The 13,099-nt window shown below is 46.7% G+C and overlaps 1 protein-coding gene across 2 annotated transcripts in view; it reads right to left on the reverse strand.

Moving 5' to 3' along the window:
* Nucleotides 1–13,099, reverse strand: part of LOC138580098 (ephrin type-B receptor 5-like) — a 761,617-nt gene that overhangs the window by 46,346 nt on the left and 702,172 nt on the right. For both annotated transcript variants that reach the window (XM_069650378.1, XM_069650379.1), the window contains one exon: nucleotides 12,194–12,387. In XM_069650378.1, the coding sequence (XP_069506479.1) occupies nucleotides 12,194–12,387 (194 nt within the window). The remainder of the gene's footprint in view (nucleotides 1–12,193; nucleotides 12,388–13,099) is intronic.

A 13,099-nucleotide genomic window follows, 5' to 3' on the forward strand; every position in this document is an offset into this window, starting at 1 on the left:
TGGAACCTCCCCAGGGACCTGGGGAAAGACTGTGGTCACTGCTGGATATCCACAAGGCAACCTGGGTTGGCATAACATCCTGGGCATCTTGGAACCCCCCCCAAGGACCTAGGGAAAGACTGTGGTCACTGTTGGATTTCTACAAGGCCACCTGGTCTAGTAGAATGCCATGTTCCTTCTTGGAACCTCCCCAGGAACCTGGGGAAAGACTATTGTCACTGATGGATATCCACAAGACCACATGGGCTTGCAGAAGATCCTCTTCATGCTTGGAACCGCCCCAGGGACCGAGGGAAATACTGTGGTCACTGCTGGATATCTACAAGGCCACCTGTGTTGGCAAAGGCCCCTTTCATCCTTGGAACCTCCCCAAGGACCTAGGGAAAGACTGTGGTCACTGCTGGATATCTACAAGGCCACCTGGGTTGGCAAAGGCCCCTTTCATCCTTGGAACCTCCCCAAGGACCTAAGGAAAGACTGTGGTCACTACTGAATATCTAGAAGGCTACCTGGGTTGGCAGAATACCCCTTTCATCATTGGAACCTCCCCAAGAACCTAGGGAAATACTGTGGTCACTACTGGATAGCTACAATGCCACCTGGGTTGGCAGAAGACCCCTTTCATCCTTGGAACCTCCCCAAGGACCTAGGAAAAGACTGTGGTCACTACAGGATATCTACAAGGTCACCTGGGTTGGCAGAATGCCCCTTTCATCCTTGGAACCTCCCCAAGGACCTAGTGAAAGACTGTGGTCACTGCTGGATATCTACAAGGCCACCTGGGCTGGCAGAAGATCCTGTTCATCCTTGGAACCTCCCCAGGGACCTAGCGAAAGACTGTGGTCACTGCTTGATATGTGCAAGGCCACCTGGGTTAACAGAAGACCCCTTTCATCCTTGGAACCTCCCCAAGGACCTAGGGGAAGAATGTGGTCACTACTGGATATCTACAAGGCCACCTGGGCTGGCAGAAGATCCTGTTCATCCTTGGAACCTCCACAGGGACCTAGGGAAATACTGTGGTCACTGCTGAATATCTACAAGGTCACCTGGGTTGGCAGAAGACCCCTTTCATCCTTGGAACCTCCCCAAGGACCTATGGAAAGACCGTGGTCACTACTTGATATCTACAAGGCCACCTGGGTTGGCAGACGACCCCTTTCATCCTTGGAACCTCCCCAAGGACCTAGGGAAAAAGCTGTGGTCACTACTGGATATCTATAAGGCCACTTGGGCTGGCAGAAGACCCCTTTCATCCTTGGAACCTCCCCAAGGACCTAGGGAAAGACTGTGGTCACTACTGGATATCTACAAGGCCACCCGGGATGGCAGAAGACCCCTTTTATCCTTGGAACCTCCCCAAGGACCTAGGGAAAGACTGTGATCACTACTGGATATCTACAAGGCCACCTGGGCTGGCAGAAGATCCTGTTCATCCTTGGAACCTCCCCAGGGACCTAGGGAAAGACTGTGGTCACTGCGGAATATCTACAAGGTCACCTGGGTTGGCAGAAGATCCCTTTCAACCTTGGAACCTCCCCAATGACATAGGGAAAGACTGTGGTCACTACTGGATATCTACAAGGCCACCTGGGTTGGCAGTAGACCCATTTCATCCTTGGAACCTCCCCAAGGACCTAGTGAAAGACTGTGGTCACTGCTGGATATCCTCAAGGCCACCCGGCCTGGCACAAGACCATGTTCCGCCTTGGAACCTCTCCAGGGACCTGGGGAAAGACAGTGGTCACTGCTGGATATCCACAAGGTCACCTTAGTTGGCAGATGATCCTCTGCATCCTTGGAACCTCCCCAAGGACCTTGGGAAAGACTGTGGTCACTGCTGGTTTTCTCCAAGGCCACCCGGCCTGGCACAAGACCATGTTCCTCCTTGGAATCGCCCCAGGGACCTGGGGAAAGATGGTGGTCACTGCTGGATACCCACAAGGCCACCTGGGTTGGCAGATGATCGTGTGCATCCTTGGAACATCCCCAAGGACCTAGGGAAAGACTGTGGTCACTGCTGGATTTCTACAAGGCCACCTGGGTTGGCAGAATACCATGTTCCTCCTTGGAAGCTCTCCAGGCACCTGGGGGCAGACTGTGGTCACTGCTGGATATCCACAAGGCCATCTGGGCTGGCAGATGATCCTGTGCATCCTTGGAACCTCCCCAGGGACCTTGGGAAAGACTGTGGTCACTGCTGGATTCCTACAAGGCCACCTGGGTTGGCGGAAGACCCCTTTCATCCTTGGAACCTCCCCAAGGACAGAGGGAAAGACTGTGGTCACAACTGGATATCTACAAGGCCACCTGAGCTGGCAGAAGACCCCTTTCATCCTTGAAACCTCCCCAAGGACCTAGGGAAAGACTGTGGTCACTACTGCATATCTACAAGGCCACCTGGTCTAGTAGAATACCATGTTCCTCCTTGGAACCTCCCCAGGCACCTGGGGAAAGACTGTGGTCACTGCTGGATATCCACAAGGCCACCTGGGCTGGCAGAAGATCCTGTTCATGCTTGGAACCTCCCCAGGGACCTAGGGAAAGACTGTGGTCACTGCTGGATTTCTACAAGGCCACCTGGGTTGGCAGAAGACCCCTTTCATCCTTGGAACCTGCGCAAGGATCTAAGGAAAGTCTGCGGTCACTACTGGATATCTGCAAGGGCACCTGGGTTGGCAGAAGACCCCTTTCATCCTTGGAACCTCCCCAAGGACCTAGGGAAAGACTGTGGACACTACTGGATATCTACAAGGCCACTTGGGCTGGCAGAAGACCCCTTTTATCCTTTGAACCTCCCCAAAGACCCACAAAAAGACTGTGTTCACTACTGGATATCTACAAGGCCACCTGGGCTGGCAGAAGATCCTGTTCATTATTGGAACCTCCCCAGGGACCTAGGGAAAGACTGTGGTCACTGCTGAATATCTACAAGGTCACCTGGGTTGGCTGAAAACCCATTTCATCCTTAGAACCTCCCCAAGGACATAGGGAAAGGCGGTCGTCACTACTGGATATCTACAAGGCCACCTGGGTTGGCAGAAGACCCCTTTCATCCTTGGAACCTCCCCAAGGACCTAGGGAAAGACCGTGGTCACTACTGGATATGTACAAGGCCCCCTGGGTTGGCAGAAGACCCCTTTCATCCTTGGACCTCCCCAAGGACCTAGGGAAAGACTGTGGTCACTGCTGGATATCCACAAGGCCACCTGAGCTGGCAGATGATCCTGTGCATCCTTGGAACCTCCCCAAGGATCTAGGGAAAGACTGTGGTCATTGCTGAATTTCTCCAATGCCACCCGGCCTGGCACAAGACCATGCTCCTCCTTGGAACCTCCCCAGGGACCTGGGGAAAGACTGTGGTCACTGCTGGATATCCACAAGGCCACCTGGGATGGCAGAAGATCCTGTGCATCCTTGGAACCTCCCCAGGGACCTATGGAAAGACTGTGGTCACTGCTGGATTTCTACAAGGCCACCTGGGTTGGCAGAAGACCCCTTTCATCCTTGGAACCTCCCCAAGGACCTAAGGAAAGACGGTGATCACTACTGGATTTCTCCAAGGTCACCCGGCCTGGCAGAAGACCATGTTACTCCTTGGAACTTCCCCAAGGACCTAGGGAAAGACTGTGGTCACTACTGGATATGTACAAGGCCACCTGGGTTGGCAGAAGACCCCTTTCATCCTTGGAACCTCCCCAAGGACCTAGAAAAATATTGTGGTCACTGCTGGATATCCTCAAGGCCACTTGAGCTGGCAGATGATCCTGTGCATCCTTGGAACCTCGCCAAGGACCTAGGGAACGACTGTGGTCACTGCTGAATTTCCCCAATGCCATCCGGCCTGGCACAAGACCATGTTCCTCCTTGGAACCTCCTCAGGGACCTGGGGAAAGACTGTGGTCATTGCTGGATATCCTCAAGGCCACTTGAGCTGGCAGAAGATCCTGTGCATCCTTGGAACCCCCCCAAGGACCTAGGGAAAGACTGTGGTCACTACAGGATGTCTACAAGGCCACCCGGGTTGGCAGAAGACCCTTTTTATTCTTGGAACCTCCCCAAGGACCTAGGGAAAGACTGTGGTCACTGCTGGATATCCACAAGGCCACCTGGGCTGGCAGAAGACCCTTTTCATCCATGCACAATTGCATTACTTGACATATGCAAGGCCATGTAAACTTGACCTCAACATTTACTTCTGGTCCAACTTGGTCATTGCTGGACATCTTCAAGACTGTGCACATCTGGCTTCCAGGGACCTCATGTCCGACAGTTCTCGGCCAGTCCAGCCGGCTTGAATTGCTTGCTGGAGTTGTTGTGTCCTTTGCATTGGAACATCCATGGATTGGTTCATTGAAATGTAGACTCTAGCTTCTGCAGAACACAGCTGATGCCTGTATCCTTCCCATTTTAATAAAACCTTTCACCATTTCATTATACTTGAAATAATGCATTTTCAGAATCCTCTTTACAGTAGAGTATCCTGTGAAAAACGTTGCATGAGACACTGCTTATACATAGTTTTACTCACTGCGAGTTAACAGTGTAAGGAGAATTGGTTTGTTTTACTTTTATGAACAGATTTCCATGTTATAATTTAATCATTTACATGCTATAATTTAATTTATTTCTTTATGTTTATGTTTTTTTATTGTTTATAGATGAAAAGCAACTTTTACAATAAGACATTTTATATAAAACATGCAAAAGAAAATGAAAAGAGAATGGGCCTCATTACGACCCAGGCGGTAAGTTACCGCCTGGGCCGTGACTTTACCACCATGGCGTAAACTACGTTTACGCCATGGTGGTTGGCGGACTTACCGCCCCATTCCGAGGTGAGTGGGGCGGTAAGTCCCCATTAACCCATTTACCCTTCCCCATTCCCATTTTTGCCCCATAGGGCATAATGGGAGTGGGGAAGGCGTTAATTACGCCACCGTAAATTACGGTGGCGTAATTAACAACAAGGTCCCTTAGCGCCATGGATTTTAACACCTGCTAAAAGCAGGTGTTAAAACCTCCATGGCGCTAAGGGACCTCGGAATCAGGCGGTAAGGGTCGGTGCTGTTTACGCCGCCGTAAACCCCTTACCGCCTGAGTCCTAATGAGGCCCCATGAAAAGAAAAAGAATCAGAAGAAAGCTTGCATATCCTCTTTTACATCCTACATTGACATTTAACAGTTTCAAAATGAGTGTATACAATTGCATTATTAACATTCATCATGACTTTGGTTCTTACAGTCGACATACTGAATTAGCTTTCATATGGGTCCTCTTCATTGACCTTCAAATACTGTATCTAAGAAATTCTTAATTGCTATATGAACTGACATGCAGTGCATTGAGAATAGTACATTCCATCTGTCATCAGCATCAAAAGTGTTGAAATGCATGTACTATTTAGTTAGATACAATTCTCTCTTTCCAGCTAGTTCAACAAACTTTAAAATTATATGTCGTAAAGTCTCTCTTTGGTTTGGGTTTTCACAAAAACGACTGAAATCAAGTGAATGATTAAGCAATTTACGTTTGATCATGACCACTCTGGTAGGCCAGAGGTTTTATCTGAATCGTAAGAAAGCTGAGCGAAGAGCTACAGAAGGGTAGCGGATTAAATAAGGCTCACATTATCCAAATCTTTTTCTTAAGAACGGGTTCCCTCTGAAATGTTTATATAGACAGCAAAGATCTCTCGTTTTTATCCAATCATATAGGTATACCTTTTTCTTGGCTCTTTCTGGATCTTCTAGTAAGACATGCGGTTTTCCATTTATTCACAAATTAATGATCAGATTTCAAAATATAACGAGAGAGGGACAAGAGCAGAGTGTCCGGTGTATTGGCCAAAATGCATTTTCTCAATAACGCACACTGACGCCATTGGTGTTTAATCGACAAGGCCAATAAGCCAATCTCATGGCGTATAAAGGCCATAGGAACACATTGAGGTACATTTAAAACTGCTCTCCATTATTTTCCTTCAAATTTTTGTAGGATGTTATTTTCTATAATGAGACAGGCAATATAAAAGTACTGGAGTTGTTCTTTGATTATAATAAGTTATGGCAGAAGATATTGAGAACTTGCCATACTTATATAATATTACTTTTGTTTGTGAGATGGCATTTGTCACTCGTGACTCCTGAACTTCCAGATGGGCTTCTTTTAAGTGTCTTTTGTCAATTCGTACACCCAAATAGGTGTACCGTGTCACTTTTTCTAGCTCTCAGTCTTGTAACTTCCATCTAAATTATTATTATATTTTTTAAAGAGCACAACACCCAACAGGCCCAAGGTGCTGGTTGCAAAGACGGCAAGCTAGGGGAGGGTGATGGGCTTGGTGGAGAGAGGGAAGAAGTGGGATACTATGATATGATTAGTTATTTATAATGCGCTTAATACCCAGAGGTTTCTAAATGCGGACTTGGGGATCGAACCTGTGTTGTTTCGTGTCGTCTTGCTTTCAAGGCGAGCATGTTGCCCCTGATCTATCCTCCCGAGGCTCAGAGATGGACAGAGATGGTTTTAGTATGCTCATTGAGCGGCCCGCCATCAGTTGAAAAGACTGGTTTTAAGTTGTTTCCGGTGGGCCAGTAAAAGGGTTCGGTACGCAAGTGTAGAGGCAGAACGGTCCACAGACGGGCTGCAGTGACTGAGAAACTGGAGCCCCCAGGTTTGGTGTGCATAAAATGAGGAGTGGTCCATTTGTGGCTGTAGATTGACCTTGTGGGTATTGAAGAGGTGCTTTTTGTGATCCCTTGTGAAAGGTAGGGCGGAGCAGAGTTGGAGAGACATCAGTGAGTGATGGAGAGAATCTTAAAGTGGATTCATTATCTATCTGGAAGCCAGTGTGCCGATTTCCTATTGGCTGAAACATGATCTTGTTTGGTTAAGTTCATGGTGGCTCAGATAGCATTTTTCTGGATAGTCTTGAGTTTGTTGAAGTTGTGTACAAATTTGCCTGCAAGGAAAGAGGTGCAACAATCAAGCTGGGAGCCAATTATTGCTCTTGCTATGCTCAGGCGCCTTGCGTGGCGAGGAAGGGTTTGGTTGCATTCAAGAGTTTAGTGGTGTGGACTGCTGATGAGGTAATAGGGTTGACAAGGCTAGAGTCCAGGTAGACTCTTAAGAGTTTTGACAGAGGAGGAGACCAGGATGGAAAATACATCAATGGTGAAGGATCGATAGGAGGGGTCAGGTTTGGCTAAGCGTGAAGGGGGTAGACCAAAAAGATTTCTGTTTTGTCATCATTGAGGCAAAGATGGTCTGCAGCCATCCAGGCTTGTATAATGCCATAGATTGTTTTGATAGTGCTTGAATCTTGATTGTAGTTGCCTGTGTGGGGGATGTGGATTTGTGTGTCATCCGCATAGTTGGTGTAAGAGATGCCCGAGGGAGTCAAGGTGGTCAAAGAGCGGTTTGGTATAGATATTGTATAGGGTTGGGGAGACACAAGAGCCTTGAGGGACCCCAAAGTAATATTTACCAAACACATATTTTGAGAACAAAAACATAGTGTGTGGTAGTTCTGGGTGTTGTGATGTGTTGCATTCACAAGAGATATGTTGTGTTTACAAGAGCTGACTCTGATACCCAGAAAGCCAAGCACACACATTCAATCTCTTCCAGGTAACATGGACACAGCAGCTGGAACCAAACCATGGAGGGAATCTGCAAACCCCTTTGACATTTCAGGCTAACACAGGCACACAGCTGATAGATAAATAGGCAAACATTCCCAGACAGGCACTAGGCTTACAGGCCCAAAGAATGATCTTGCTGGAAGGAGGAACAGCTATGTGATTGCTAGAAGAGACCCATTTTAAGATTTCATGCCCTTTCTCCTTAGGATCCCCTCGGAACCAACTAACCATATCTCGGGGAACCTCAGAGTTACACACTGGGGGTGCATGGGCGTTTCTAACATAATTTACTCAAATCCAGATGCATTCCCGTGTAATTAAAATAAAACCTTCCCTAAAAAAATATAAACAATGGAACTATTAACTAGTAAGATAAAAAGAGGGATCCAAAAGAAGGGGTTCACGGGCTGGGATCCGATTAATGTTTACAACACAGTGGGGGCCCAACGAGAGGATGGAGGGAATATTAAAGCCTTAGTTGAATCTCAGAAAACCTAGACAAGAAAGAGTGAGGTCGCCCCTGGGACATGCTGTTTGTGGGGCTTCAATGTGGTTCAGGGGAAAATAAAAGGGAAGCTGAGAAGTAGGCTATGGGGACTATGTGTGTAGGATCCCCTAACACTTCCCTCACACTTTTGAGCGAAAGGTGTAAGATAGAGAGGGTATGCTTTGAAGGAAGTGATGCTATTTCTGGGGCTCTCATACTTAAACGGGAGAACCCCTTCAGAAAGACATGAACCCGTTACTTTTAGATCTGGCCATCGACCCTCAGTAAATGACCTGGATCTCATTCCTGTGTAAAATTGATCATAGGTGAGGGCGATGGAAACAGAAAAGTGAGTGGAGAGTGTCCCTGATGCCCTGGTGGTCTGTGGATCCAGTAATTCTTTAGTTGTGTCCGACAGAATTTCCACCATCTAACTTTGGGGATGGTCTGTGGAAGGCAATTCTTGAACAATAAAATGTGATAAAATTGATAATGATGAACTTCCCTTTCAAATTAGATAAGGGGCCTCGTTTTATCTTGCTGAAGCTATCGCTGAGTGATGGAGTGCAGCATAACGGTACGGTAGGGCTATTGTACAAGTTGACTTCAGTATTGAGGACTAATTTTTACACCACCTGCTATTGGAACTGTTTTGCTTCAAAAATCGAGGATAAGTTGCACCGGAAGAGGGGCTGGTCTGATACACAGTGTCATCAATTAAAGAACTATGTAGATGAACATAGGATTCTTAACCCCTTTAGTTGGGATTCAGACCGGGCCATGGCACTGAGAAAGCTCTTGTCACATTCTGGGACGACCTGTTGACATAGTCGACTTTGAGATTCTCATTATTTCCAGGCTGTCTTCAGTGGCACAGGTATCAGATTAAACTTTGAAATGATGTGTGTCCTTTCTGACAAACCGCATCCAGCAGGTGAAAATGTGGGCTTACTTCTCCAATGCTCTACCTGCGGAATGCGGGGTCCCCCAAGGATCTTCATTGTCACCACTGTTGTTTAACATTTATATCCGTACATTGTTGAATATTTTTTCTGAATTTGGTCTGTCTTATCATTCATACGCTGGCAACACCCAGATCTATGTACGACTTAAGCAACCGTGGGAGGCAATAGATCGAGTTCTATCCTGTACCAATAACATTAAAAACTGCATGTTGGAAAACAAACTTCAGTTAAATCCATCAAAAACAGGGGTTATTGTGCTTGGCCCTAAGTGAAGGGTGATCAAGACTGTTCAACACATTCCATGTCCCTCACTGTTTGGTGCCCCTACCAAATTCTCGGATGCAGTAAAGAACCTGGGTTGTATTTGGCAGTTGAGTATGGATTGCAATCCTCAGGTTAGCCAGACGGTTAAATCCATATATTACCAACTGAGACTCATAAAGCCTGCTGTATCCCTCATTGCTGAAAGGACCTCTCAGCGGTAATAGCAATAGCTGAGAGATAAAAAGGTGAACATTCCCAGACAGGCACTAGGCTTACAGGTCCAAAGAATGATCTTGCTAGAAGGGGGCACAGCTATGTGATTGCTAGAAGAGACCCATTTTAAGATTTAGATTTCATGCCCTTTCTCCTTAGGATCCCCTCGGAACCAACTAACCATATCTCGGGGTCGCTCAGAGTGACACACTGGGGGTTTGTGGGCATTTCTGAAATCATTTACTCAAATCCAGATGCATTCCCCTTGTAATTAAAATAAAACCTTCCCTAACAGAAATATAAACAATGGAACTATTAAATAGTAAGATAAAAAGAGGGATCCAAAAGAAGTGGTTCACGGGCTGGGCTCCGATTGATGTTTACAACGCAGTGGGTACCCAACGAGTGAATGGAGGGGATATTAAATCCTTAGTTGAATCCCAGAAAGCCTAGACAAGAAAGAGTGAGGTAGCCACTTGGACATGCTGTTTGTGGGGCTGCAATGTGGTTCAGGGGAAAATAAAAGGGAAGCTGAGAAGTAGGCTATGGGGGCTATGTGTGCGGGATCCCCCCACACTTCCCTCACACTTTTGAGGGAACGGTGTAAGATAGAGAGGGTAATGCTTTGAAGGAACTGATGCTAATTCTGGGGCTCTCATACTTAAACGGGAGAACCCCTTCAGAAAGGCATGAACCCGTTACCTTTAGATCTGGTCATCGACCCTCAGTAAATGACCTGGATCTCATTGCTGTGGAAAATGTATCATGGGTGAAGGGGATGGAAACAGAAAAGTGAGTGGAGGGTGTCCCTGATGCCCTGGTGGTCTGTGGATCCAGTAATTCTTTAGACTCATAAAGCCTGCTGTATCCCTCATTGCTGAAAGGACCTCTCAGCGGTAATAGGCACCCTCACTAATGCCACATTAGATTACTGCAATGCCCTTCTTAGGGGTGCCCAAATATTTCTAATTAAGAGACTGCAGGTTGCCCAGAGCTCTGCCATTAGGCTGATCTTCTCGCTGCCTAGAAAGGCAACTGTCTGGCAACATCGGAAGAACCATCATTGGCTCCCTGTACAGCAGAGAATCCTGTTCAAAGTTTTATGCCTGGTCTTCAAATGCATCCATGGTTTGGCACCAGCCTACTTGACCACATACATCCAAACGTACTGCCCACAATGAGAACTTCGATCCACGGGCCAACCCCTTTTAACAGTTCCATTTTGAAGAACAACCACTTGGGAAGACGGGCGCTTCTCCTCCTTTGGACCTCGGCTCTGGAACTCCCTTCGGCTGGAACTTCGCCGGATCGATTCACTGACTATCTTTAGGAAGTAGTTAAAAACTAATCTTTGTATGTAAAAGTCTTCCTATAACTATGTAAACCCATGAGATAGACTTGTGCAGTTAATTTGAATTGGTATTACTACATCAGAGCATATATGCAGCCTCTTCTTGGTCCTTACGTGGTATGCATGTTACAAATATATAAATAAAATCAAATCAATGAATCAATGTGAGACAGTATTGCATAAATTAGCAAACAATGTAAACAAGCATTGGCAATGCCAATAGTTTGGGTTTTAGGGTAGGCATGGGAAAGGCAATTGCCAGTCACTACCGTAGTGGTATAACTCACCATTGATGGTAGCAGATGCAAAATGGTGCAAGTACCTGGGCATCTAATAGCAGTGCCTGGCACATGTCTGATAATAACGCATAAGCCAAAACTGTTGGCTTTGTCAAAGCTTGTTTTAAAAAGGACTTCAGTGAAAGATACGCATAATAGGCCTCATTACAACTCAGGCGTTAAGGGTTAACGCCGTCGTTAACCCTTAACGCCTGATTCCAATTTTAACGGCTGCTTTTAGCAGCCGTTAAAATCCATGGCGCTAAACCGCCTTGGTGCTAATTACGGCACCGTCATTTACGGTGCCGTAATTAGCGCCTTCCCCACTCCCATTATGCCCTATGGGGCAAGAATGGGGAAGGGTAAATGGAAATGGGGATTTACCGCCCCACTCACCTTGGAATGGGGCGGTAAATCCGCCATCCACCATGGTGTAAACATAGTTTACACCATGGTGGTAAAGTTGGTGTACTTACCGCCTGGGTCATAATGACCCCTTAACTCTTTGAAGACTGCTTTGATGAAACACTGGCAGGCACTTACAGTGCACAGTTTGATGGTAAGGCTTCTTTAAAGCGAGCAAAAAGAGTTCCTAAGAGGCAGTGCTTTGGGCAGGGAGGGGCTGGAATTGGGTGGGAAGGGCCATGGGCACTATCATGTCCATGGATTGTCAATTGGTGGGCCAATAACCAAACAAAACCTCCTAGTTGTGTGTCCCTCCACATATCCCATTTCTCTTTCAGCTGTACTGCAATAGTTTCAGCTTTTAGGTGGCGCAAGCAACACTTAATAGGCTAAACTAAAAAGGGAATCCCTGAGAAAGGAGATAAGAGTCTGCGAGATTGCTGGAGCTACCTGAGCAGGATAGCCTGATTATCTATGTGAGAGCTAAACCCCCAGATAGCGCTGTGTAAGATGGATGATTGGTAGGCACAGAGCAGCGCGTTCCTCTATTATCCGGAAACCTCACCCCAATACCGGTGATTACCTGCTGCTGGCGGCGCCAACCGTCTTGAGCGTGGATGGATTGCGGATCATCTTGTCCAGTGAACTGATAATCTGCTCAAATTTAGGCCGCTGCACTCGGTCCTTTAGCCAACAGTCAAGCATGAGTAGGTGGAGAGCGGTGGGGCATTCAGGAGGTGGCGGCAGGCGGTAGTCCTGCTCAAGCACATCCACAACCTGCATCGAGAAGACAGGAGCAGGTCTGTGTCACACTCTCATTTCATGTCCATGGCATCTTAACAAAAAACAGTTTTCTAATTATAGATGATTTTACAGTCCATAGTCGAATTAAGGTATGTTTGCGCATGTGTAGACTACTTATGGATTTTTCAATCTCATTCGTACTTCTGCCAGGGATTCTGCAGGGATTCTGCAGGGATTCAGCCAGGGATTCTGCAAGGAAACCCATCATAATTCTCTGTGCTTCCAGGAAGTCAGCTCCTGTGGCCTATTTCCCGCAGCGCCCTCTAGCTCAATACACAGGCACGCTCCAGCCAGGGATTCCTTCCCTGACAATGTATGTGGCGTACAATAAAAATAACCCACAGGTTCTTCTATTTGAGTAGGCCTCCAACCAGTCTCGCACCCACCTTCACAAACACTCCATGTCACAATGGACTAGGAATCAGGCCGGTGTGTACCAGTAAGATATTTATTCATTTATTATTTAATGAAAAAGGAAAAAAAAATATTCATAATACAACAGCCACTAATAGGTGGTAACACAAATGCAATGATTCCTTCAGAACAATTAGTTTCAGATATCCTATCACAGTTTACACGGTTCTTTAATGGCAAAACAGGAAAGAAATACAGTTTTTAATCAAGTGATAGCATCAAGGTTTAGCACTCCCCCCTGCAACCCTCACCCCAAACATCAGCTAACTTA

This window comes from Ambystoma mexicanum, chromosome 3p (genome assembly GCF_040938575.1).
Source record: "Ambystoma mexicanum isolate Mex_15411 chromosome 3p, UKY_AmexF1_1, whole genome shotgun sequence".
NCBI classification, from domain to species: Eukaryota; Metazoa; Chordata; class Amphibia; order Caudata; family Ambystomatidae; genus Ambystoma; species Ambystoma mexicanum.